At 47.0% G+C, this 25,392-nt stretch overlaps 1 protein-coding gene across 1 annotated transcript in view; it reads left to right on the top strand.

Annotated features, from left to right (window-relative positions):
• TMX3 (thioredoxin related transmembrane protein 3) overlaps positions 1 to 25,392 on the top strand; it is a 61,530-nt gene that overhangs the window by 31,676 nt on the left and 4,462 nt on the right. The window contains exons 11-15 of the mRNA XM_069957837.1: positions 178 to 235; positions 2,121 to 2,174; positions 21,507 to 21,563; positions 22,851 to 22,980; positions 23,323 to 23,391. Coding sequence (XP_069813938.1) covers positions 178 to 235; positions 2,121 to 2,174; positions 21,507 to 21,563; positions 22,851 to 22,980; positions 23,323 to 23,391 — 368 coding nt within the window. The remainder of the gene's footprint in view (positions 1 to 177; positions 236 to 2,120; positions 2,175 to 21,506; positions 21,564 to 22,850; positions 22,981 to 23,322; positions 23,392 to 25,392) is intronic.

Genomic DNA, 25,392 nt, shown 5'->3' with positions numbered 1-25,392 from the left:
AATTAAGGGAGCCCCTTGTTAAGAGAGAGAACACCATTAATAAAGGTGTATGGGGGCTTTTAATGGTCTAGCTGCAGTAATGGTATGTCATCACTTCGGTCACAAGTCCAGTAGGAAGTTTATTTTGCCACAATCCCAACCAGTAGGCCCTTTTTAATAAGTTTTATGTTTCCTCAGGAAAACTTGTGGCTGTTGCAGTTGTTGATGATAAGAACAGTTCAGTTGAACATACACGGTAAGAACATTTAATTACTATTAGCTCCCAATATGCTGCATTCTTCATTCAATGCTTCTTTTCTTCCATAGTAAATATTTTAAGGGGTTGTCTGGGCAGGACTAAGGTATACACTTAAGAAGAAGTTAAGTAATAGAAAACAAAAAAAGCTTAAAAAGCTATCATAGCAAGTATATAAAGGGGTATTCCATGGAAAAGTAGGAGGTCGCGGCGCGTAAAGAGGTTGGCGTATCGGGCCCTACGGCTCTGTTATGAATAGTGCTGCAGGTATGGCACGCGACCAGCTGCTCTACTCATTCCTATAGAGCTGTCGCCCTATAGCAATAAATAGAGCTGCGGGTCACATGCCTATTCATAACATAACCATAGGGTCCGATACGGAGATCTCCAGGGGGCACAGAGATCAGACCCCCCCACAACCACCTACTTTCCCCTATCCTGTGGATAGGGGAAAAGTTATCTTTCTCATTGACAACCTCTTTTAAAAAAGCCATAATACAGCTTTGTACATGGGGAGTTAAAAGAGCTGTGACAAGGGAGGAGGGGGTGAAAATGCAAAAATGACTTTGTCTTTAAGGCCAAAATAGGCTGTGTCATGAAAGGGTTAAACTCTTCAATAATATATTTACATTTAAGTTTTTTTTTTTATTTCCTTTCGGCCTTACACAGTTGCTTACGTTTGCAGAAAGAGACTCAATATGAAGAGAATTATTCGACTTTTGGGTGTTCTTTTTCAAAATGATTGAGGTATAGGCTACGTTAACACATGGTAAAATACAAACTACAGTATATACTTCAGTAATTTGGGGTGAAAAAAAGAAAAAGCAATGGACAGATGAAAAAAATGACTGCATTTTTCCAAAGCAAGTTGGAAATAATGAGCATGTTTATTATTTGGATGGTCATAATTAATCATGGCCCTTGTTCTTTACGGTGTGTGCACTGCGGTCCGGTTTCCCATGGACTTCAATAAAGCGCGTTATTATTGTGAAAATTCAGCGCTGTGTTACCTCAAAATTACGTACTTTACCTTTATTTTACTTTGTGTGAACCATAAAAAAGTGTGTTAATCAGTTCACTGCTCCTGGTAGCTCTGCAACAGGCATGTCCAAACGTTTTTCGAAGAGTGCCAAATTTGATGAAGTGAACATGTGCGAGGGCCGACCATTTTACATGCTACATGCTATATGCTTTATAACACGGGCAGATAATAGCAAGCAGTGAAATAGTCGCACATCAGATAATGGAATTATAGCACAGTGAAAGGCAGTCAGGGGTTAATGAAGGGTATGACAGCTTGCTACCACAGATTCCTATATGTATCGTGAGTGTATAGCCCTGCTTTTCCTTGCCTACAGTAGCCAACTCCTCTTCAGAGACTACCACTACCTATGTATGGCTGCAGAAATTTTTTGTTCGAGGACCCTGCTGGTCTAACCCTTCTTGAAGAGTAGGGTGGTGTTTTAATATATATTATTTATATAATTTATATATAACTAAGCTGAGGTCATCAGCCTCCTTGACCTCTGAGGAGTTGTAAGAATCTCCAGCCCTAGAACTCACGACGTGCGAGATCTCCAGCTGGCCGGATCACCATCAGTACTCAGTACTGAAATCTCGGAAAGCCGAAATCTCGGACATCGCGAGATTTCAGCTTTCCTTTCCCGTGCACTAGAGTGGCGTGGCGACGAGAGCGGCAGCGGCAAAGCCGCAAGGTATCTGCTGCTGCCGCAAATGGCCCGCGGGCCGGACTTTGGACATGCCTGCTCTACAATATCAGATGAGATATATATAATTGCATACAAAGGCCTTGAGTTATAGTCACACTATGTTAACCTGAATGAATTATAGTGTAATTTCAACATGTTTCTCATATACCTTGTAGATTGAAGTCTATTGTTCAAGAAGTATCAAGAGACTACAGAGATCATTTTCACAGGTATGCCCTGAGTCTGTCTGTGTTGGGTATCTCTAGTTATCCAGTTAGTCATTATTCAAGGTCCTCTGGATCCAATGGCTAATCTATACGGGAAATATTGTGCCAACACTCGCAGTTTAGAAAATGGCTTTGTGTGGCCTACTTCAAGAATCTATTTAATGATTCACTAATTGTTTACACAAAAACTACTTGTAAGTACCGATCAGCCATAACCTTGAATAAAACTGACAGACGTAAATACAATTGAATATCTCTTTACCGTGGGCACTGTCAAGGGGGGAGGCATCAACGTTATGCATTGTATGTTAGGCAGCAATGGAATTGTCTCCTCTTGAAGTCGATGTGTTGGGATTAAAGGAGAAAAAAGGCAAGTGTGAGGATCTGAGTGAATTCTACAAGGTTGATTTATGATAGCTACAGTACATGGCGGTGTCAAGGATTCTACAAAGGAGTCGGTCTTATTGGTTGTTTCTATTGTTCTGTGGGCATTGCCTACCAATTACTCTCTAAGGAAAGATAACCAGTGAAATGATGACAGAATCATTGGCAACCAAGTATTATTGATGTGCATAAAGCCCCTATTACACTGGGCGACAAGAGGGAGCAAGCGAACACCGACCTGTCAGGTCAGCGCTCGCTTGCTCCTTTTTCCCCCTTTCGCTGACGGCGCTATTACATGTGTCGGCAGCAAGCTGGTAAGAGACGGGGGGGTGTGGAGGGAGTCTGCCTGGGTGATCGCTAGATCAATCGGGCAGCCTTTCTAGTCTGATTCCACAGACCTGCTGTATTGCAAGTCTCTGAAAAAATTAATTCCTTAAGGAGAGAGCACATTTTCGTTTTTGCTCTTTAATTTTTTTCCTCTGGATGAAAAGGCCATACCACTTTAATTTTTTCACCTACAGACTCATATCAGGTGTTTTTTTTGCGACACCAATTGAACTTTGTAATGGCACACTTAATTTTTCCATAAAATATGCTGCAAAACAAAAAAAGTACTTTTTTTAACTGCTTATTTTACTACTTTAAAAAAATTAAAACCTTTTTTTGAAAAATAAATGTGTTTAAAATTTCTCTATTCTGATCCTTATAACACTTTTATATTTTGGTCTGTGGGGCTATAATAGGTGTAATTTTTTGTGTCATGATCTCTTCTTTTTATCAGTACCACACTTGCATATATGTGACTTTTCGATTAATTTTTCTAAAACAAATTTCTGGATGTGATATGACCAAAAATTTGCAATTTTGCATTTACACTGATAACCACACAGGATGAGAAATGTTTAATTTAATGGTTCAGGTCATTTTGAACGTGGCGATAGCAAATATGTTTATCTTTTTTTTTATTTATAATTTTTTGTTTAAAAAATGGATAAAAGTGGTAAAAAACTCAAAGTTAAGTACCTAGTTGTACAATCGCTTTAAATAACCATGCACAGACCAGCACAGGGATGCCATTGCCGTGGCCCTGTTTTTGAACCGCTGCACAGTTCCTGCGCATGGTGCCAGTCTATTGCTAAGCACTGGCCCACCCCGGAGCACTGAGGGCAGGCCCATCGGCCCCCAGTGTGATGAAACCCTGTCCCCTCTGACATGACTCCATTAGAATCAATGGAACTGCTTTACATAAAGGTGGGGAGATCTTCACACTGGGGGCCAGCAGATCTGTCCCCACTGCTCCGGGGGGGGGGGGGGGGGCGGTGCTAGAGAATAGACCTACACCATACATAGGAATCAGGTGGGGGTCCAAAAAAAAGGAATGTTCTAAGGCTCCTTGACTGAGCGAGACTTGACTTGAAGGGACATCTCTTCTCAAAAGGTGTGAGAGCTATTTTGCATATCCTTTCTTCCCAGAATTCTCAGTGGAGCAGCAATGGTCTGTAAGTCTCCACATGCCTTTATGACGAGCTCTCCTTAAGTCACTACCCCTTTGAACGTATGTATGGGGAAAAACTTTTCATGTTTTTTCACATTTGTGTTTATTCCCCCCCCCCCCCCCCCCCCCCCCTAAGGGACTTCTATAAGCAATCCAGTGATTGCTCATAGAGATCAATGCAGTGCCTATGTACTAACACAGAAGTAAATAGTGTCAGCTCACCAATCGATCCTCCTCTGGTGCCCGGACTCACATTTCACAGATGCGTGAAGATAGTCTTTAGAAGAAGAGTCGGCAGTCCAGCACTTGAGCAGAGAAGTATGCTTTATTTTCAAAGCCACATATACATCGGAACACCTAAGTGCAGTGACCCCACAGGACCCGTTTCAAGCGCATGCACGCTCTTGCTCACTCAAGATCCCACTGTGAACACCTCCCTTAAAGAGGATGTACCACCCGGTACATCCTCTTTAACCTGAACCCACGGATCGATCGGCGCCGCCACGGGGAAGCCGGTGCCGCGGTTCATTTTTCGGACCGCCGCCCAGTTCCCGTGCACGGCGCCGTTCGATCCAGCTGTACCGGCCGGTGCTGAAGCACTGGAGGTCGGCCCGGCCGCCCCCAGTGGGAGGGAATTCCCTCCCCTGTATGGTGCGGCTCGCTTAGAATGAATGGAGCCATGTCATACAGGGGAGGGAACCGGGGGGTACATATGATGTGAAACCTATATGAACTTTTTATATATATATATATATATATATATATATATATATATATATATATATATTATATATATACATACATACACTCACCGGCCACTTTATTAGGTACACCATGCTAGTAACGGGTTGGACCCCCTTTTGCCTTCAGAACTGCCTCAATTCTTCGTGGCATAGATTCAACAAGGTGCTGGAAGCATTCCTCAGAGATTTTGGTCCATATTGACATGATGGCATCACACAGTTGCCGCAGATTTGTTGGCTGCACATCCATGATGCGAATCTCCCGTTCCACCACATCCCAAAGATGCTCTATTGGATTGAGATCTGGTGACTGTGGAGGCCATTTGAGTACAGTGAACTCATTGTCATGTTCAAGAAACCAGTCTGAGATGATTCTAGCTTTATGACATGGCGTATTATCCTGCTGAAAGTAGCCATCAGATGTTGGGTACATTGTGGTCATAAAGGGATGGACATGGTCAGCAACAATACTCAGGTAGGCTGTGGCGTTGCAACGATGCTCAATTGGTACCAAGGGGCCCAAAGAGTGCCAAGAAAATATTCCCCACACCATGACACCACCACCACCAGCCTGAACCGTTGATACAAGGCAGGATGGATCTATGCTTTCATCTTGTTGACGCCAAATTCTGACCCTACCATCCGAATGTCGCAGCAGAAATCGAGACTCATCAGACCAGGCAACGTTTTTCCAATTTTCTACTGTCCAATTCCGATGAGCTTGTGCAAATTGTAGCCTCGGTTTCCTGTTCTTAGCTGAAAGGAGTGGCACCCGGTGGGGTCTTCTGCTGCTGTAGCCCATCTGCCTCAGGGTGCCTTCACACCTACCGTACCAGATCCGCAGCAGATCTAACTAAATGAATGCACACAGCATTAAATACGCACTGTCAAATCCGCTGCGGATCCGCAGCAGATTTGTAAGTGCGGATTTGATGCTGTGTTCCTTCATTTAGTTAAATCTGCTGCGGATCCGCAGCGGATTTTGTGCTGCGATACGGTAGGTGTGAACGCACCCTCAAAGTTCTGCCTACCTTGGTTGTAACGGTTGGCTATTTAAGTCACTGTTGCCTTTCTATCAGCTCAAACCAGTCTGCCTATTGACCTCTGGCATCAACAAGGCATTTCCGCCCACAGAACTGCCGCTCACTGGATGTTTTTTCTTTTTCGGACCATTCTCTGTAAACCCTAGAGATGGTTGTGCGTGTAGATCAGCAGTTTCTGAAATACTCAGACCAGCCCTTCTGGCACCAACAACCATGCGACGTTCAAAGGCCTTCAAATCACCTTTCTTCCCCATACTAATGCTCGGTTTGAACTGCAGGAGATTGTCTTGACCATGTCTACATGCCTAAATGCACTGAGTTGCCGCCATGTGATTGGCTGATTAGAAATTAAGTGGTAACGTGCAGTTGGACAGGTGTACCTAATAAAGTGGCCGGTGAGTGTGTATGTATATATATATATATAAATAAATATATATATATATATATATATATATATATATATATATATATATATATAAAATCACATTTGCGATTGTCTGTCGCAAATGCGTTATCATATATACCCGTTAATTACATTATATGCATTTTTCTTGTGCCTGTCATTGGGGGACACAGCACCAGTGGGTATAGGCTACTGCCACTAGGAGGCGACACTAGACAGAAGAAGAAGTGACTCCGCCTGGCAGCCTATACCCCTCCTACAGACACCAGGCTAACTCAGTTTTAGTCTAGTGTCCGTAGGAGGTAGACACAGGTGCCACGCACCTCTTTATTATTTTAGTTTTATTTCTTTTTCTTTCTTTCTAGGTTATCAGGGGGACCGTCGGCATGGGCTGCCACACCAGACGTAGCCTCCCCCTGAGGGTGCACTGGAAGTTTTCACTTCCCATGCGCCGGTCACCCGTCCCCCATTGCCAGCTCCCTGCGGCAGGATGCCGGTACCCCACCCAGGTGCGAGGTTACCGAGGGGGTGACCCTGCGAGCACCCGAAGACGCCGGACAGGTGAGTAGTCCTGTCCTTGGGGGGGGGGTCATCCTGGCTAGGGCAACCAGTAGCCTCTTGCCTGCTCTCCCTAGTCCCCATTGCCACAGTGCACACTTCCTGCAGCACAGCCCTCCCTCCCCTATCCCCTGTCCTACTGGACAGATTGCCTCCTGCTCCCCCTTCTCATCTCCCTCCTAGCCTGGGCTGATGCCCACCTCCTTTCATCCAGGAGCCACTGCAGCTCGCAGCGGCTTCATAAGGGACAGCTGGGGGATTGCTGGGCTCCTCTCTCCCTTTCTGCCTCCGCTCCGGTCGCGTTTTCTGGCGCTCCGCGCCGCCGTCTCACTGCCGCCGGCCTGCCCCACAAATTTAGGCCCCGGCTTCTGCCGGAGCTAGGCTGCGTCGGTGCACACTAGTGATGTCACTGGGGGCGGGGCGCCCGCCCGTTTTTCGGCTCCTCCCGCCACAGCCCTTTCTCCTATTGGCTACTCTGTAGCCCCCACCTTTTTCCTCCTTGCCCCCTCCCTTCCTCCTCTTGCCGGCAGCAGCTTCAGCTCGTGGCCTCCTGCTGTTATCTCTGCCAGTACAGCAGCCTCAGCATCCAGTGCGGCAGCAACTCCAGGGTCTGGTAGGCTCACCCAGTGGGTGATATTCCCCTCCTCCACTCCCCAGGCTAACAGCCCTAGCTACCATGTCTGGTCCCCGGGATGACCCCCCTAGGCAGCTCGCTCCCGCGGCTGTGGCGACACACTTTGCGTGTGCTCGTTGCAATAAGAAATTCCCCTGTGGTCAGCCTGGTTCCCTCTGCCTGCTATGCCTTAACCCTGGTGCCACTTCCCAGGAGGCCCCCCCTCCAGGTCCTGATGTAGCTTCTCCTGAGTGGGCTAGATCCCTGTCCCAGGCGATCGGTGACCTCTCTAAGCTGTCGCAGGTCATGATCCATGCCATTGAGCGGTTGCCCTCCCAGGCGCCTCCAGCAGCAGGACCCTCCAGGGTATCTCCTGACTCCCCTTCCAGAGGACGGTCTCATAAGAGACCTAGACTCTCTGTCTCACGGTCGCCCTCTAGGTGTTCCTCAGACCTTTCTCCTCCCAGATCCACTGCAGGCGGTTCCGCTTCCCAGCGACCCCTCTCCGCCACCTCGGGGGACCCCTCTGACTCTGCTTCAGAGTCTGACAGGGAGGATCAGCTGGCCTCTGCAGTGCAAGCCTTGATCCGTGCAGTGCGAGACACCTTACATATTGAGGAGGAGTCCTCTTCTACCTCCAAGAGTGAGGTTTCCTTCCGTCGCCAGAAGCGACAGCCATTGGTTTTTCCCAGCCATAAGGATTTTGAGGATCTCCTAGCCAAGGAGTGGAATCACCCTGACCGGCGGATTCCATCCTCTAATGTTTCAATAGTTTTTATTGAAGGATTTTTTATATATTTTACAACAAGCATAGACTGAGGAACAGTAACAGAATAGAGTACCAAAACATTGGCTGGTAAATGCAATAGCTAGTACATGCTCGAGAATCACATAACCATAAAGACACATATGTGCTAATACTGTGTAAGATAACATGCCGGTATAAATGCGAAGAAAATCAAAACACAAGGCTGTGCTTATATATATACAAGAAAGTATGCTTAGACAAATGCAAAGAAAAACAAAGTACAAGCTGAGAGTTGCGCAGCTGTTCTATGATACTGGGCTCTTCGAACAACTATGAAATTCCAGCCTAAGGGTAGCAAGGGGTGGTACAGCAACAGAGAAACACACAGACGAGGACAAACAACAAAGAAATCTAGATTTAGAAGTGTAGTAAAGTAAGTATGGCAACAGCGAAGGAGCGCAGTAATGGGAATTCAGCGACAATTGCAAAATTTCTATCCAGTAGCAAGCCGTGGTGGCAACTTAGTCAGTTCGGTGGTGAGGTAGAAACTAAAGCAAGATGAATGGTAAGGTTGGGTCCTAGATTAAGCAGGCTATAGATAGAAAAAGCTTGGTGTCTGCGCCATCTTAAGATTGTCTAAAGTAATTAAGCTATAGCGAGATTCAAGTAGTAAATAAATGCTGATAGTTCAGGCTGTGAAGTTGTAGTCAGGAAGCTATGGAGAGTAGACAACGCATAGATACACTGTAAATACGGATCTACATAGCAATAGCATAAAAAGTATTAAGAAATAGAAAGAGACATATGACCGCTGTTAGTGATTACTTAGAATATCGTGAAAACCAAAAAAACACAAAAATACGCTCAGAGGGGGAGTAGAGACATAAACAGACAAACCAAAAACACTTAAGACGTGTGAAAGCACAAACAATAACAAGGAAAGACAGAAACCGAGGATGGTCAGGGCTATTAAGCTCCAACATGCATCGACGGTTAGTAGACGGAGGGCACAGAGTCCAGTTTAGCCAAGGAGGGCATATAAGGTGTGAAAAGCGAATGTCCGGCAAAAACAGTCCAATGGACAACAATATAAGGCTGAGTCGGCAAAGAAGGACAAGCGCTACCTTCCGATTCAGATCACGGAGGAGAGGGTGGAGGCTCAGCGAGGCTTAGTGGGAAACATGGAAGATTCCAAGTGTGTAGTAGTTGCAGGCCATCGTCGACATCCCGTACTGTAAAATAGTCCGTCCCTTTAGCAATGATAAGACATGAAGAGTTGCCCCACTTATATGGAATTCCTTTAGCCCTTAACGTGGCAGTGACCGGGGCAAAGGACCTTCGAATCCGCAACGTAGCTGCGGATAAATCTGGAAACACGGAGACTGAAGCATATTGAGCAGGTGGCGCCTGGCGACGTCTAGAGGCAGCTAGAAAAGCCGTTTTAGCATGCAGATGTCTGATTCTCACCAAGGCATCTCTGGGGGTACTCGGAGGCAAATGCTTAGGCCGAGGTAGGCGACGGGCCCAATCAATGATGATATCCTTGTGGTCAGAAGCCGGTAGCAGTTCCTTCATGAGACCTTGAGTATAGGCAGGGAGGTCAGAGACAGGGATAGATTCGGGTATGCCTCTAAGCTTCAGGTTGTGCCCACGAGACCGGTCATCCACAGTTGCTAAAGTCTCTTTCAAGTGGGCCACCTCTTCCTGTAGCTGCCCATGTGAATCCACAAGAACATTGTACTCACTCACGATTTCAGAGATTTTCTCCTCTGCAACTTGCACTCTCAGTTCCACAGAAGAGATGGAAGCTTTAATAACTGCAAGGGCATTGTCCAAACGGAGCTGGATGGAGTCTCTGAACGCTAGCATCATCTTCCTTAGAAGCTCCGGGGTAAGTTGAGTGTCAGGAATGAAAAGAGCATCAAAGGGGTCATAGCAGGCAGATGTCACAGAGACAGTGTCAGCTGGAGCCGCGGCATTGATGAAAGGCTCAGCAGGCAGGCTACGGCATACATTCTCAGCAGGGCATGGAGAGCAGAGCTGCTGACCTGCTGTGCTTGGCTGAATAGAGGGAGGAGGGGCCGGAGAGGGATGAGAAGGAGAGGAGAGACAGGGCTGCAGCTTCGTGCCGGCGGCTACCGGGAGCCCGGGGGAGCCGGCTTTAGTGTTCCCCCTCCTCCTGCTACTCCTCCCCTCAGGCTGCTGCGGTGTATAGGCTGCAGCTGAACGTGTAGTTGGGCCGGTCCGCTGCTGTGCTGATGTGTTAGTAGCCTGAGCGGTCTGCCACACCGCTCCGGCGCTTGCAGGGGAGGAGTCCATGGAGAGAAGAGCAGGGAAGCCGGCGCCATCTTGCTTTACCGCGACTGTGGGGAGAGAGGCTTCAATCTTCCTCCGGAGCGCAGCTGAAGCTCTGTGGGAGGTCAATTTCACGCTGGGAGTATGAAGGGATGTCATGGCAAGCTTCGGGTGTAAAATAAAACAATAAGTCACTGTGTGTAAGGTAGACGAAGACAGCACTCACCCGGTCTGTATCAGCTCAGTTTATTCCATGCACCGCTGGTGGCAGGGAGGGAGAGGTGAGGACGCGCACTGGGACGGCCGTTTCGGGGACACGCCCCCTTTGTCGACCAGATAATGACGTCATGTGGTAAGAGGTGTGCTATATACACAGGTACCGTGCACGTGATCAATTAAGGAGAAAAATATGTGTTAAACAAATAACAAAGACATTTACACAAAAACACTGAAATCGTTACGCTCGTTGAGACCGAGCGGACCCGTTGCGTTAAGTCGGGAGATCCAGAGGGACTCTTTTCTCAGAAGTGTCTGATGTTTATCAGCTCCCTCCGGTATGGTATTAACTCTTTCTAGTCCGAGAAACTTTAGGTTCCTGGTGTCGCCGTGATGGACAGTTCGTACATGTTCTATTAGGCGTGGAACGCCTTTGCCCGTCTTTACAGAGTAGGCATGTTCTTTAAACCTTACCCATAAAGGTCTCTTAGTTTTTCCTATATAGTATGACCCACAGCTGCAAATGATCGCATATACTACGAAGGGAGATTTACAGGTAATGAAATCTTTTATCATACATTCATGGCCTCCCAAGCGAATGAAGGATACATTAAGCAATTGGGTGCAGTACTTGCACTGGCCACATTTTCTGTTGCCTTGAGGCAGTGTCTTAGATAGCCAGTCAGTATTTTTTATTTTTAAATTGGAGTTATTTAGATGGTCAGCTATTGTTTTATTCTTTCTATAGGAGACACAAGGCTTCCTCTCTGCAATTTCCTTGAGGTCAGGGTCTGACTCTAAAAGGTGCCAATGTTTTTTAATGGCCTCCTGTATTGCCCCATTATTAGGGGAATTCTGAAAGATAAAATTAAATCTCCTGTCCAGGGATTTATGTTTAGCTGTATGTGACAGAAGGTTGGTCCTACTCTGTATACTGGCTCTGTGACGTGCTTCTTTCACAAGAGTGTCAGGATATCCTCTTTCAGCAAATCTCTTCTCCATCTCGGCAGCCTGTTTATTAAATGAATCATCTGTAGAGTTCACCCTGCGCAGGCGCAGCATCTGTCCATAAGGAATTGCTTTCTTAACGTGCGCAGGGTGTGAGCTGCCGAAATGGAGAAGAGAGTTGCAAGAGGTAGGTTTCCTGTACACCGAGGTGTGGATCTCATTATTGCGGATATTAACTTGAACATCCAAGAATTCAAGGGAATCGCCGCCGAATTTGGAAGTAAAAAGCATATTAACGTGATTGTGTGTATTAAGAAACTGAATGAAATCAGAAAACTGTGCCTCTGTGCCCTGCCAAACAATAAAGATGTCATCGACAAAACGGTGATAAGACTTAATGAACTTAATATAAGGGTTGGTAGTGGAAAAAACAACATCGTGTTCCAGCTTAGCGAGAAACAAATTGGCGTACGTACAGGAGACCGGCGTGCCCATGGCAGTGCCGATCTCCTGTCGATACCAACCGTCCTCGTAGCGGAACACGTTGTTGGTGAGAATAAAACGTAAAGCTTCACCAATAAAATTGACCATGGCAGTGGGGTTGTTACCCTGAGTGACATACCACTTGACAGCCTCCACACCCGCATCATGAGGGATGCGGGTGTAGAGGCTCTCCACGTCAATAGAGGCCAGAGCACACTCCTCCGTCCATGCAATGTCACCAAGGACTTTAAGAAAGTCACTGGAATCTTTTAGAAAAGTTGGAGTATTTTTAAGGATCGGGTTTAGGAGCCAATCTAAGAACTGAGACAGGCTTTCAGTCACGGAGTTAATGGCTGACACTATAGGACGCCCAGGCGGCGCTTCCAAGGACTTGTGCACCTTGGGTAGGAAGTACCACCTGGGCGGTCTAGGGGCATCTGGGAGGAGCTTCTCTGCTAGATTCTTGTCCACTGCACCCTCTCTTGTGTGCTTGCTGAGCAACTTCCTGAGCCCATCTTGTATGCCTAACATAGGGTCCTTGTTGAGTACAATGTATGTGTTACTGTCCCCTAATTGGCGTTGGGCTTCAGTGTTGTAATATACTTTGGACATTATAACTGCCGCCCCTCCCTTATCGGCTCTGCGTACTACCAGGTCTTGACGTGACTTCAGCCAACGGATGGCTCTATTTTCCCTTTCGGTGACATTCATGGATGCGGGTGGGTATTTTAGTGCCCTGACATCCCTGAGTACAGACTTGTGGAATAGGTCAAGTGGCCCTCCAGGTGTCACCTGTGGGGTAAAAGTAGATTTTTTCCCCCCCGTGAAGCTGGAGACTGTGGTGATAGGAGGAGTATCAGGGGGAGCAGGAATGTCCGCTAAGATGCGCAGACATTCAATCTCCTCCGCATTAAAGCCTATAGGTGCTTGGAACCCTAGGTGACACCTGGAGGGCCACTTGACCTATTCCACAAGTCTGTACTCAGGGATGTCAGGGCACTAAAATACCCACCCGCATCCATGAATGTCACCGAAAGGGAAAATAGAGCCATCCGTTGGCTGAAGTCACGTCAAGACCTGGTAGTACGCAGAGCCGATAAGGGAGGGGCGGCAGTTATAATGTCCAAAGTATATTACAACACTGAAGCCCAACGCCAATTAGGGGACAGTAACACATACATTGTACTCAACAAGGACCCTATGTTAGGCATACAAGATGGGCTCAGGAAGTTGCTCAGCAAGCACACAAGAGAGGGTGCAGTGGACAAGAATCTAGCAGAGAAGCTCCTCCCAGATGCCCCTAGACCGCCCAGGTGGTACTTCCTACCCAAGGTGCACAAGTCCTTGGAAGCGCCGCCTGGGCGTCCTATAGTGTCAGCCATTAACTCCGTGACTGAAAGCCTGTCTCAGTTCTTAGATTGGCTCCTAAACCCGATCCTTAAAAATACTCCAACTTTTCTAAAAGATTCCAGTGACTTTCTTAAAGTCCTTGGTGACATTGCATGGACGGAGGAGTGTGCTCTGGCCTCTATTGACGTGGAGAGCCTCTGCACCCGCATCCCTCATGATGCGGGTGTGGAGGCTGTCAAGTGGTATGTCACTCAGGGTAACAACCCCACTGCCATGGTCAATTTTATTGGTGAAGCTTTACGTTTTATTCTCACCAACAACGTGTTCCGCTACGAGGACGGTTGGTATCGACAGGAGATCGGCACTGCCATGGGCACGCCGGTCTCCTGTACGTACGCCAATTTGTTTCTCGCTAAGCTGGAACACGATGTTGTTTTTTCCACTACCAACCCTTATATTAAGTTCATTAAGTCTTATCACCGTTTTGTCGATGACATCTTTATTGTTTGGCAGGGCACAGAGGCACAGTTTTCTGATTTCATTCAGTTTCTTAATACACACAATCACGTTAATATGCTTTTTACTTCCAAATTCGGCGGCGATTCCCTTGAATTCTTGGATGTTCAAGTTAATATCCGCAATAATGAGATCCACACCTCGGTGTACAGGAAACCTACCTCTTGCAACTCTCTTCTCCATTTCGGCAGCTCACACCCTGCGCACGTTAAGAAAGCAATTCCTTATGGACAGATGCTGCGCCTGCGCAGGGTGAACTCTACAGATGATTCATTTAATAAACAGGCTGCCGAGATGGAGAAGAGATTTGCTGAAAGAGGATATCCTGACACTCTTGTGAAAGAAGCACGTCACAGAGCCAGTATACAGAGTAGGACCAACCTTCTGTCACATACAGCTAAACATAAATCCCTGGACAGGAGATTTAATTTTATCTTTCAGAATTCCCCTAATAATGGGGCAATACAGGAGGCCATTAAAAAACATTGGCACCTTTTAGAGTCAGACCCTGACCTCAAGGAAATTGCAGAGAGGAAGCCTTGTGTCTCCTATAGAAAGAATAAAACAATAGCTGACCATCTAAACAATTCCAATTTAAAAATAAAAAATACTGACTGGCTATCTAAGACACTGCCTCAAGGCAACAGAAAATGTGGCCAGTGCAAGTACTGCACCCAATTGCTTAATGTATCCTTCATTCGCTTGGGAGGCCATGAATGTATGATAAAAGATTTCATTACCTGTAAATCTCCCTTCGTAGTATATGCGATCATTTGCAGCTGTGGGTCATACTATATAGGAAAAACTAAGAGACCTTTATGGGTAAGGTTTAAAGAACATGCCTACTCTGTAAAGACGGGCAAAGGCGTTCCACGCCTAATAGAACATGTACGAATTGTCCATCACGGCGACACCAGGAACCTAAAGTTTCTCGGACTAGAAAGAGTTAATACCATACCGGAGGGAGCTGATAAACATCAGACACTTCTGAGAAAAGAGTCCCTCTGGATCTCCCGACTTAACGCAACGGGTCCGCTCGGTCTCAACGAGCGTAACGATTTCAGTGTTTTTGTGTAAATGTCTTTGTTATTTGTTTAACACATATTTTTCTCCTTAATTGATCACGTGCACGGTACCTGTGTATATAGCACACCTCTTACCACATGACGTCATTATCTGGTCGACAAAGGGGGCGTGTCCCCGAAACGGCCGTCCCAGTGCGCGTCCTCACCTCTCCCTCCCTGCCACCAGCGGTGCATGGAATAAACTGAGCTGATACAGACCGGGTGAGTGCTGTCTTCGTCTACCTTACACACAGTGTACTACTCCCTCATCATCTTGCACCCCCGGCGCATAGCCGTTTTGCATCACGGTGTATCCTGCCAATTTAAGTCCGTGGATCCATAAGCATTGGACTATTGTGTAGTGGTGCGGGTCAGCTGTTTCTCCTCCTTGCAAAAGCAATAAGTCAGCTGTAGAGATGCCGGTGTCTGTCGCTAGTGCAGGAGCTCTTCACACACACGTCTGCTCCCCTCAGTGGCAAACCACGCCCCCGGATTCCATCCTCTAAGCGTGCCGAGGCTTTGTTTCCCTTCTCCCCTGACCTGGTCACTACATGGACAGTGCCCCCATCTGTGGATCCTCCAGTTTCTCAACTCTCCAAGTCAACTACTCTGCCTCTGGCAGATGGTGCTTCACTCACTGACCCGGTGGACAAGAAAATCGACGCTTTTTCGAAGTCTGTCTTTGTTGCAGCTGGTTCGGCCCTATGTCCTACCTTTGCTGCATCCTGGGTCAGCAAGGCTTGTTCCTCTTGGGCCAGGCAGTTAGTCCATGACCTCTCCCTGGACACCCCGCGTGAGGATCTCCTGTCTCTGGCCTCACAAATTCTACATGCGTCCAAATACTTGTGCGACGCTTCTCAGGAAGCTGCTCGTTTGTCTGCGCGGGCCCTGGCAAACTCTGTAGCCATCCGACGCTCTGTCTGGTTAAAATGCTGGTCAGCTGACGCGGCCTCCAAGAAGGCTCTGACTTCTCTTCCCTTTGCAGGAAACAGACTTTTTGGGGAGCGGCTGGATAAAATAATCTTGGACGCTACGGGGGGGAAGAGCTCCTTGCTTCCTCAAAACCGATCCCGGCGCCCTCAGCCTCCCAGGCGTTCCAGCCGTTTCCGCTCTTTTGAGCCTCCGGCACGTCGTCGCCCGGCTGAGGATACGCCTCCAGCTCCTTCTAGGAAGCCCTCCTTCAAACCCCGCCCCACCTGGCAGCCCCGTTCTCGCCCTTCTAAGGGTCCTGCACCCAAGTCTTCTTCCTGAGGGTCCTTCACCACTCGGGTCTCTCCCTCAAGTAGGGGGTCGTCTGCTCTCCTTCAAGGAGATTTGGCTTGCCCATGTGTCCGATGTGTGGGCTCGGGAGGTGGTGTCCTCAGGGTACAAAATCGAGTTTGTGTGCATTCCACCTCCTCGCTTTTTTCCATCAAATCTCCCACGCTCTTCGGCACGGCTTTCCGAGCTTTTTCGGGCGGTTCAGAATCTCCTAGCTCAAGGAGTTGTGGTCCCAGTTCCTCCCTCCGAGCACTTCCAGGGATTCTATTCCAATCTGTTCACAGTCCCCAAAAAGGACGGCTCGGTCCGTCCTATCCTGGATTTGAAATGGCTGAATAGGTTTGTTCGCCTTCGGCGGTTCCGCATGGAATCCTTGCGGTCGGTGGTCGCGTCTCTAGAGCAGGACGAATTTCTTGCTTCTATAGACATCCGCGACGCCTATCTGCATGTTCCCATCGCAGCCAGTCATCAACGTTTCCTATGTTTCGCCGTCGGTTCTGGACATTTCCAGTTCGTTGCCCTGCCCTTCGGGCTCGCCACGGCGCCTCTGGTCTTTACCAAGATCCTTGCACCTTTGATGGCTCTGCTTCGGTCAAAGGGGGTGGCTGTCCTGCCATACCTGGACGACCTTTTGGTAAAGAGCCGCTCCAAGCAGGACACTTTGTCCAGCCTCCAGATCACACTCGATCTCTTGACCAATTTCGGTTGGGTGATCAATTACCAAAAATCTTCCCTACTTCCCTCCCGCTCTATGGAGTTTCTCGGGATGCTATTCAACACCGAGATGGCCCGCGTCCTCCTTCCTCCAAACAAAGTTGCCTCCCTGCGCTCGGCAGTCTCTCTGCTCCGCTCGGGCGCCCCCTGTTCGATTCGCCTTTGCATGCGAGTCCTGGGCAAGATGGTCTCCTCTTTCGAGGCGATCCCCTTTGCTCAGTTTCATTCGCGCCCTCTGCAGCAAGCGATTCTGTCGCAGTGGGACAGGTCCCCTCTGTCTCTCCACAAGAAGATCCTCCTGTCCCCTGCTGTTCGCAGGGAGCTTCTTTGGTGGTTGACGTCTCCAGTGGTCCTCCTCGGCCGCTCGTTCCTCCCCCTCAATTGGCTGGTCGTCTCTACGGATGCCAGCCTGTCCGGGTGGGGGGCTGTCTTCGGGAGCCACACAGCTCAGGGCTCTTGGTCGCCGACAGAGACTCGGCTTCACATCAATATCCTGGAGCTCCGGGCCATCTTTCTCGCCCTGTCTCAGTGGACCGATCGCCTGAGGGGTTATCCGGTCCGTGTTCAGACCGACAACGTCACCGCCCTTGCTTATCTGAACCTTCAAGGCGGCACCAGGAGCCGCTCTGTCATGACCGAGGCCGCTCGCATTCTCCGTTGGGCGGAGCGGGTTGTTCCAGCTCTCTCGGCAGTCCACATTCCCGGGGTGGACAATTGGGCAGCGGACTACCTCAGCCGCGAAAGACTGGATCAGGGCGAATGGGCTCTACATCCCGAGGTGTTTCTTCAAATCTGCCGGCGGTGGGGATTCCCAGATGTGGATCTCTTCGCCTCCAGGCTGAACCACAAACTCCCCATCTATGTGACTCGGGCCCGATATCCTTGCGCGTTCGCGGTCGACGCCTTGGTGACCCCATGGGAGCAGTTCTCCCTGGTTTATGCCTTTCCTCCTCTGCCCATTCTCCCACGAGTCCTGAAGCGCATCAAGGCACTCGGCGTTCCCGCCATTCTTGTCGCTCCAGACTGGCCGCACCGGTCCTGGTACGCCGACGTAGTGCACCTCCTGGCCGACGCCCCCTGGCGCCTTCCCCTGCGGGCCGACCTCCTTTCACAAGGGCCAATATTCCACCCCAATTTACCTCAGCTGAGTTTGACGGCGTGGCTGTTGAAGCCGCGGTATTGAGGTTTCGTGGGTTCTCGGAACCAGTCATCCAAACCATGCTTAAGGCCCGTAAGCCTCAGTCAGCTCGGGTCTACCATCGCGTGTGGAAGGCCTTCTTTTCTTGGTGCGAACAGAATAATTTTCACCCCTTGGTGTGTTCCACGCCCAAGATTCTTTCCTTTTTACAGTTCGGCCTGGATAAAGGCCTCAGTCATTCCACTTTGCGTTCGCAGATTTCCGCCCTGTCTGTTCTTTTTCAGCGGGCTCTCGCTTTCCGCCCCCAGGTGAAGACCTTTCTTCAGGGGGTGGTCCATTTGGCCCCTCCTTTTCGTCAGCCTTTAGAGCCCTGGGACCTTAATTTAGTCCTCGAGGTTCTACAAGGTCCTCCCTTTGAGCCTCTTCGGGAGGTGTCTCTTTGTTTCCTTTCTTGGAAAGTCGCCTTCCTGGTGGCGATTACCTCCATCCGTAGGGTGTCTGAACTGGCAGCGCTCTCTTGTCGCTCCCCTTATCTGGTCCTTCACAAGGACAAGGTGGTGCTTCGTCCTCTTCCTTCCTTCCTGCCGAAGGTCGTGTCTGCATTCCACCTTAATGAGGACATCATTCTCCCCTCTTTTTGCCCTGCGCCCTCCCATCCTAGGGAACGGTCCCTGCATTGTTTGGACCTTGTCCGGGCCATACGGATCTACTTGTCAGTCACTGCTTCCTTCCGCCGCTCGGATTCCTTGTTCGTGGTCCCGTCGGGTCCGCGCAAGGGGCTGGCGGCTTCCAAGACCACCATTGGGCGTTGGATCAGGGCAGCCATCGCAGAGGCCTACCGCGTTCGTGGCAGGGCTCCTCCTTTTCGGGTCACCGCTCATTCTACTCGAGCTGTGGGGGCCTCTTGGGCGGTTCGCCATCAGGCCTCAGTGTCCCAGGTCTGCAAGGCCGCCACCTGGTCTTCAGTTCACACTTTTTCAAAGTTTTATCAGGTCCATATCCTGGCTTCCTCTGACGCCAGTCTGGGCCGCAAGGTTCTGCAGGCCGCCGTGCGTTAGGCAGGCCGCATGGGGATTGTAATCTTCTTTCCCCACCCTCTGGGACTGCTTTTGTACGTCCCACTGGTGCTGTGTCCCCCAATGACAGGCACAAGAAAAGAGGATTTTTTTGTACTCACCGTAAAATCCCTTTCTTGTGGCTTCATTGGGGGACACAGCTCCCACCCTGTTTGAGGTTGTGCTCCCGGGGCTTGTTCTGTTCTTGGGGTTTTCGTTCCCGGGACCAGCCTGTTTTTTTTTTGCCTGTTTTTTGTTACTACTTTCTACTGCTTGTGACTAAACTGAGTTAGCCTGGTGTCTGTAGGAGGGGTATAGGCTGCCAGGCGGAGTCACTTCTTTTTCTGTCTAGTGTCGCCTCCTAGTGGCAGTAGCCTATACCCACTGGTGCTGTGTCCCCCAATGAAGCCACAAGAAAGGGATTTTACGGTGAGTACAAAAAATCCTCTTATATGACACTAATATACAACACAGTATCCTTATGATTTTGTTATTCAGTGCCATGCTTTACTTCATGCTTGGTATTGTTTTCAGTGAATATCATAACTTCTAATCGTGAAGTTGAGAAACAATTCCTTTTTCCACAATTTACATGTCCACGTATATACAGTCGTACCTTGGTTTAAGAGTAATTTGGTTTAAGAGAAATATGAAAAATATACGTATGTTTCATGTGGATCTTACCATGTTTATTGTGTTGAATTTCTATTTGTGTACTAATTTTTTGTTTTCATCTTTGTAATTGCAGCATTTGTAGTAGTTCTTTTAATTGTATTGCCATGCACCTGTAATGTACACCCGTGAAGGTAATTATTTACGGGGGTGTTCACAGTGGGATCTCGGGTGAACAAGAGCACGCATGCGCTTGAAACGCGTCCTGTGGGGTCACTGCACTTAGGTGTTCCGATGTATATGTGGCATTGAAAATATAGCATACTTCTCTGCTCGATTGCTGGACTGCCGACTCTTCTTCTAAAGACTACCTATGTACTGCATTGATTGTTGTTATCGGCTGAAAGCAGCCTGAAACAATCACTGAGTTGGGACAGGGCCGGGAACCGAGGACCCAGGCTGTAACTATAACAGATTGGCTTGCCACAATGCCATAACGGCAAGTTGCTCTTTTACCACCAGGCCACCGATTACTGCTTTTACAGGCCATTTAAAGGAGAAGTCCAGTCAGTTTTAAAATCTGGCAGCTGGCAGGGGGCATTTAATCAGAAGAACAAACTTACCTCTCCCCACGCTCGCGGTGAGCAGCGGGATCGGCCACGGGGCCTTCACCAGGATGCACTATGTGAAGAAGACAGTCCAGTGAGGGCAGTGTGATGCTTTGGGCAGTGATCAGCCTGGAAACCTTGGGTCTTGGTATTCATTTGGATATTACTTTACCACATGCCACCTATTTAAACTTTGCATTGCAGAGCAGTTATATCCCTTCATGGCAGTCAAAATAACAAGTATCATATATGTCTCCTGATGAAGCACAGAAGGGCGAAACACATGTTGGACAGCCCCAGGGATACTGGTGATCCCTGGGGCTGTGATGTCATTGTAAAGGCTATAGGTAGTCACAGATATGTATGAAGCACCTTAATAACACCTTAATATATGCATTATTGTGTGTAACCAGCAGATAGAGTTAGAGTACTGTGTAATACTTGTCTGTGTTATCACATCACGTACTGGTGTGTAACTATTGTGGCCTGGCTTTTATACCAGTACCCTGTGTAATCCCCTGGCTGTTGCTTCTTTGTCTATATAGTAACCAGTGATGTATGTGATTTTACATACATAATTTTATTACATTTGTACAATAAAGATGACTGTTGATCAGTTTGTAGGATATATATCATTTTATTTTAATTAAAAGTAAAATAGTCCTTTGTTTTTCTGTCCGGCTCCTTGCCTTGTTTTTAGGACAGTAAGGTTGTTCTTTTCAAATTCTTTGGGTCCTTTGTGTCTTTCAGCACATCTGTGGTTCCTCATATGCAGCCTTATTATCAGAGACAAGATGTAGCTGCTGCTCTGTCTGTGACGGGCATCTCCACTGTCAGAAACAGAAGCTCCTGCTAGTTAGTCTCAGTGTCTTCCTGTGTCTGACAGCACAGGAGCATAGACCTACAGATGTTCTGGAAAAACTGAAGGCTTGAGGATTGTGTGATTGACAGGAACTACTGTCCGCACAGTATGGCTCCTCACATGTTAGGGTCTCGCAGATGGGCAGCCTCTATGGGAGGGGACTTTTGTATGCTGTGTCAGTGTTACTCTAATCATCTTAATACATGTTTGTTACTTTTTGCTCATAGGGATTTCCAGTTTGGACACATGGATGGCAATGATTACATTAATAGTCTACTCATGGAGTAAGTATTTTTTTTTACTTTTTGGTTCCTCTTGAGCTCTCTCTCTCTTAAGCTGGCTAAATATGTGAAATAATTGTTTGCCAGAATAGTCTGTAAACTCCATGTGCTGCAAGGCTACACTGCTAATCACTGAGCCACTGTGCTCCCCAGCGTGGATGTGCAGCTGTGTCTGTTTTTTTCTCTTCATGGAATTACTTTTGTTTTCTGTTCCCTTCACTTTTATTAAAGGGTCTGGCCACTTTATAATACAATTGCTCAGTGTACAGTATTAGTAATTGTATTCATATCTCTTACTGACTGCAGCTCCCTGTGTGCCTCACAGTACTAAAACCAGAATTCCCTCATCCAGACTGTGCTGCCCTGCTGTTTGGTGAGTCTGTCCATAAGATGGCCAACATGGAGGAGCATGAAACCATGCCCCGCCCCCCAGTGTGAACCACTGAGCCTATATATGTCTATAGTGGCCACAGGGAGGTGGGGCATGGTCACATGCTCCTCCATGTCGGCCATCTTATGGACAGACTCGCCACAAAGCAGGGTGACACAGGACAGCCTGGAGGAGGGGAGTCTTATTTTAGATGAGGTACACAGGGAGCTGCTGGGAGTACATTTACTAATGCTATACACTGAACAAATTTACTATAAAGTGGCCAACCTCTTTTACAAAAAAAATGGGTTAAAAAAATCACTGATAGGCGGTGCTGTAGCCATAACTATACTGTATTTGCATAACTGGAGGCTTTCAAAGATACACAGATCAACTGTTATTTCCCAATAATGTGACCTCTTTGCTCACCTGATCTCACCGCTAGTGACTTCTGTTTATGGGATTTCTTAAAGGATCAGGCCTAGTATGGCAGATCTGCATTTGTGCCAGATGTGACGGCAGGTTGTCACGATTAGAGCTCAGTCACTGTGTTCAGTGGTGGGAAAACATGACATGGTTTTACGGATATTTTATGGGGACAATTGCAGCATGATTTACATAGCTATAGCACCAGCCATCACAGACTGTTTAAACATTTTTTTTTCATTGAATAGGCACATCATTTTAAGTGCCTGATTTTTCAGGGCATTTAAAGCAGGATAACACTCTCCAGAGCTCTCTGAGTTGGGGAAGTTCAATTTTACTAACCCTGTATATGTATAGACAGCATATGTCTTACAACCTCCCTCCTACTTCCAGACGCCATCATTATATAGCTTATTTATAACTCGATGCCCTGCTATACATAGTCTTAGTGGTGTCATTAGAATTGCTTACATTCAGCTTATATCTGTTTGCAGTGAAGTCCAGGTGCCCACTATTGTTGTACTCAATACATCCAATCAACAGTATTTTCTTCCAATCAAGAAAATTGAAAATACCGAAGACCTCATTCAGTTCATTAACAGTATTTTGGATGGGACAGCAGAGGTAAGCTATCTCACATAGTCCTCTCACATAACTTGATGGATTTAAAAAAAAAAAAATCAAATTGATTATCTTTGAGCATATGAGCTTTTAAATGGTATCTTTTGTATATTATTAATAATGAGAGTTGTACAAGCTCTAGTAGAGGAATAAACTTTGCAGTAAAATATCACCATATGATAGTATGCTTAGCATGATTGACACCCAGACCATTTGTGGTTGTGTACATACTTTGCTTGATTCCTAACATGTGCAGTACTTTTTCATGTAACTACTATTACAGTACTGTAGGTTACTACTTTATATCCTTTCATTTTTCCAAATATTTTTTTCCTAACTTTTCAGGCTCAAGGTGGTGATGGAATTCTACAACGCATCAAAAGAGTTGCTTATGATGCCAAGTCTACTGTTGTAGTAAGTATAATGTGTACTGGGGTTTATACAACGTTGGGACAACTTTTATATTATATTGGTTATTGTGTTTTCAGAAGTAGCAAAATAGACATTCTTCAGATTTACTATGGTCAACTTGATTTAGTGGAAGAGAATTTGTAGAACAGCTGCGGAAGTATATCCAGGGATGCAGAAAAAAAGAACACAAAGGAAAGACATGCAGCGAAAGGACTGAAAAGTGGTGAAGTTACAATTTGCAGTTTGCACCATGATCTAGATAGATAAATAAGTAAACCCTTTGGAATATTCCGAATTGCTAATAATAATTGTTTTATTTATAACCAAAACACAGTGTAGCTGAGAAAACTACTTACAAATGGCTGTCCTGTTCATGTCCTTTGCTGAGCACAGTGTAAAAATCCACAATCCAAAAGGATTTAAAGGGCACCCGTCACAAAGAAATCCCTGAGTTTAGTGCATGAACCCTATTAATTAGAATTAGGCTTGTCCGTAAAACTCTGATGGTGTGGGTTGTATACAGGGCAATGTGATTCTTCGTCAGCTGTGACCGCACAGTGATCGATACAGGCATTTCTTTGTGACAGATACCCTTTATGTTTATGATAAAACCTACAAAATGTTATGGCCTCTTTCCTTTTTATGGACTCTTTAAGCTACATTCCCATAGACACAGGCAAGATTGGGTTGCGGAGTCTAAGAAGTCCCCTTTCCTCCATATCCCCCACATAGAGGCGTAAACATGCTCCTGAAAGATACCTAGAGTAGTAATGGATTTGTGGCAATTGTTTTGGACCAGTGGTATGGTCAGGAGCAGGGCCTAGGTTGGTCACTAGTAAGGCAGAGAAGATGTGATAAACCAAGGGATGAGACAGGAGTGAAATCAGGAGCAAGGGCCAAGAGTAGCACCACAAGTACCAGGCTTGGTAAAGTAAGAGCTAAGCAGAGGTCAGCATTAACAATAATGTCCCCATTTTTTTCCCTTTTTTTTTTTTTCCCTCTCTTCCTTCACTCGACCCAAGGGGAGGGAGGGAGTTTAGAGGGTGTGGGGAGGGGGGGGGGGGGAAGGTATGGGAAGGGGGAAATTTCTGCTGCTGTATAGTAACTTGATCGAAATAGAAGTTAAAACCATATGGATTGCAACAGATGATATGTCCTTGTATTGTCAACCTGTTTTTATTTTTTTGATGTCCATTCAAATGCACAAGAACAGTGCTAGCAATGATGCATGTGATGCAATGCCCCTATAAGTAAGCCACCTGCTCCGAAGTTAACTTTGGGCAGCTGTCATCTTGGCAAGATGGCATTGCAGTTCAACAAGAGCTGAAGTCTGTTTGCTGCAGCAGAAGATAAAAAGCAGGGTCTGCATCTCTCCTCCAGAACACTTTGCTGGAACCAGGGAAGATGAATAACACAAAATGACATGGTGAGATTTAGAACCATGATCTGTCTAAAGGGGAATTGACTGCATCAATGTACCTAATGGCATAATATATGAAAGATTCAGATGCACAGTTATATTTGGTGTTAAAGAGGCACTCTGGCAGCTTTTTGGCATCTAAACCTGACACCAGACATTTAGCTTAATCACATTTTCACATCTTGTTCCTCCTTTTTTTCCCACAACATCTCTGGTAATTCTTCTGGCAGCAGCCATCTTGGGGCCTACTTTATCCATTTCTGAAGTCCTCTCCTGCTTGCCCTACATTACATCACCATTTAATTCCCCACTTCCTAAGAGTTTTGTAATCTGGGAAGGGGTAGCATTCAGTTAGGAATGCCAGGAAGTGGGTCATACAGGCCGATGGGCGACTACTGGCTCCTACAGATATCACTGTGAAGCACAGGGTCCCTTTGGCCCTGCGACACAGAAAAACAGTATGTATCTGATTGCCTTTTGACCTATATCTAGGTTATAATGTGCTATTGTTTACTTTAAGAGGATTTGGGGTTACAAATTATTTTTTGAATAACCATGCTGCTGTAGACTCTTCGTTTTGATTG

Source organism: Dendropsophus ebraccatus, chromosome 2, assembly GCF_027789765.1.
Source record: "Dendropsophus ebraccatus isolate aDenEbr1 chromosome 2, aDenEbr1.pat, whole genome shotgun sequence".
NCBI classification, from domain to species: Eukaryota; Metazoa; Chordata; class Amphibia; order Anura; family Hylidae; genus Dendropsophus; species Dendropsophus ebraccatus.
Note: the sequence above shows the minus strand (reverse complement) of the source record. Positions and strands in the feature narration are given on the sequence as shown.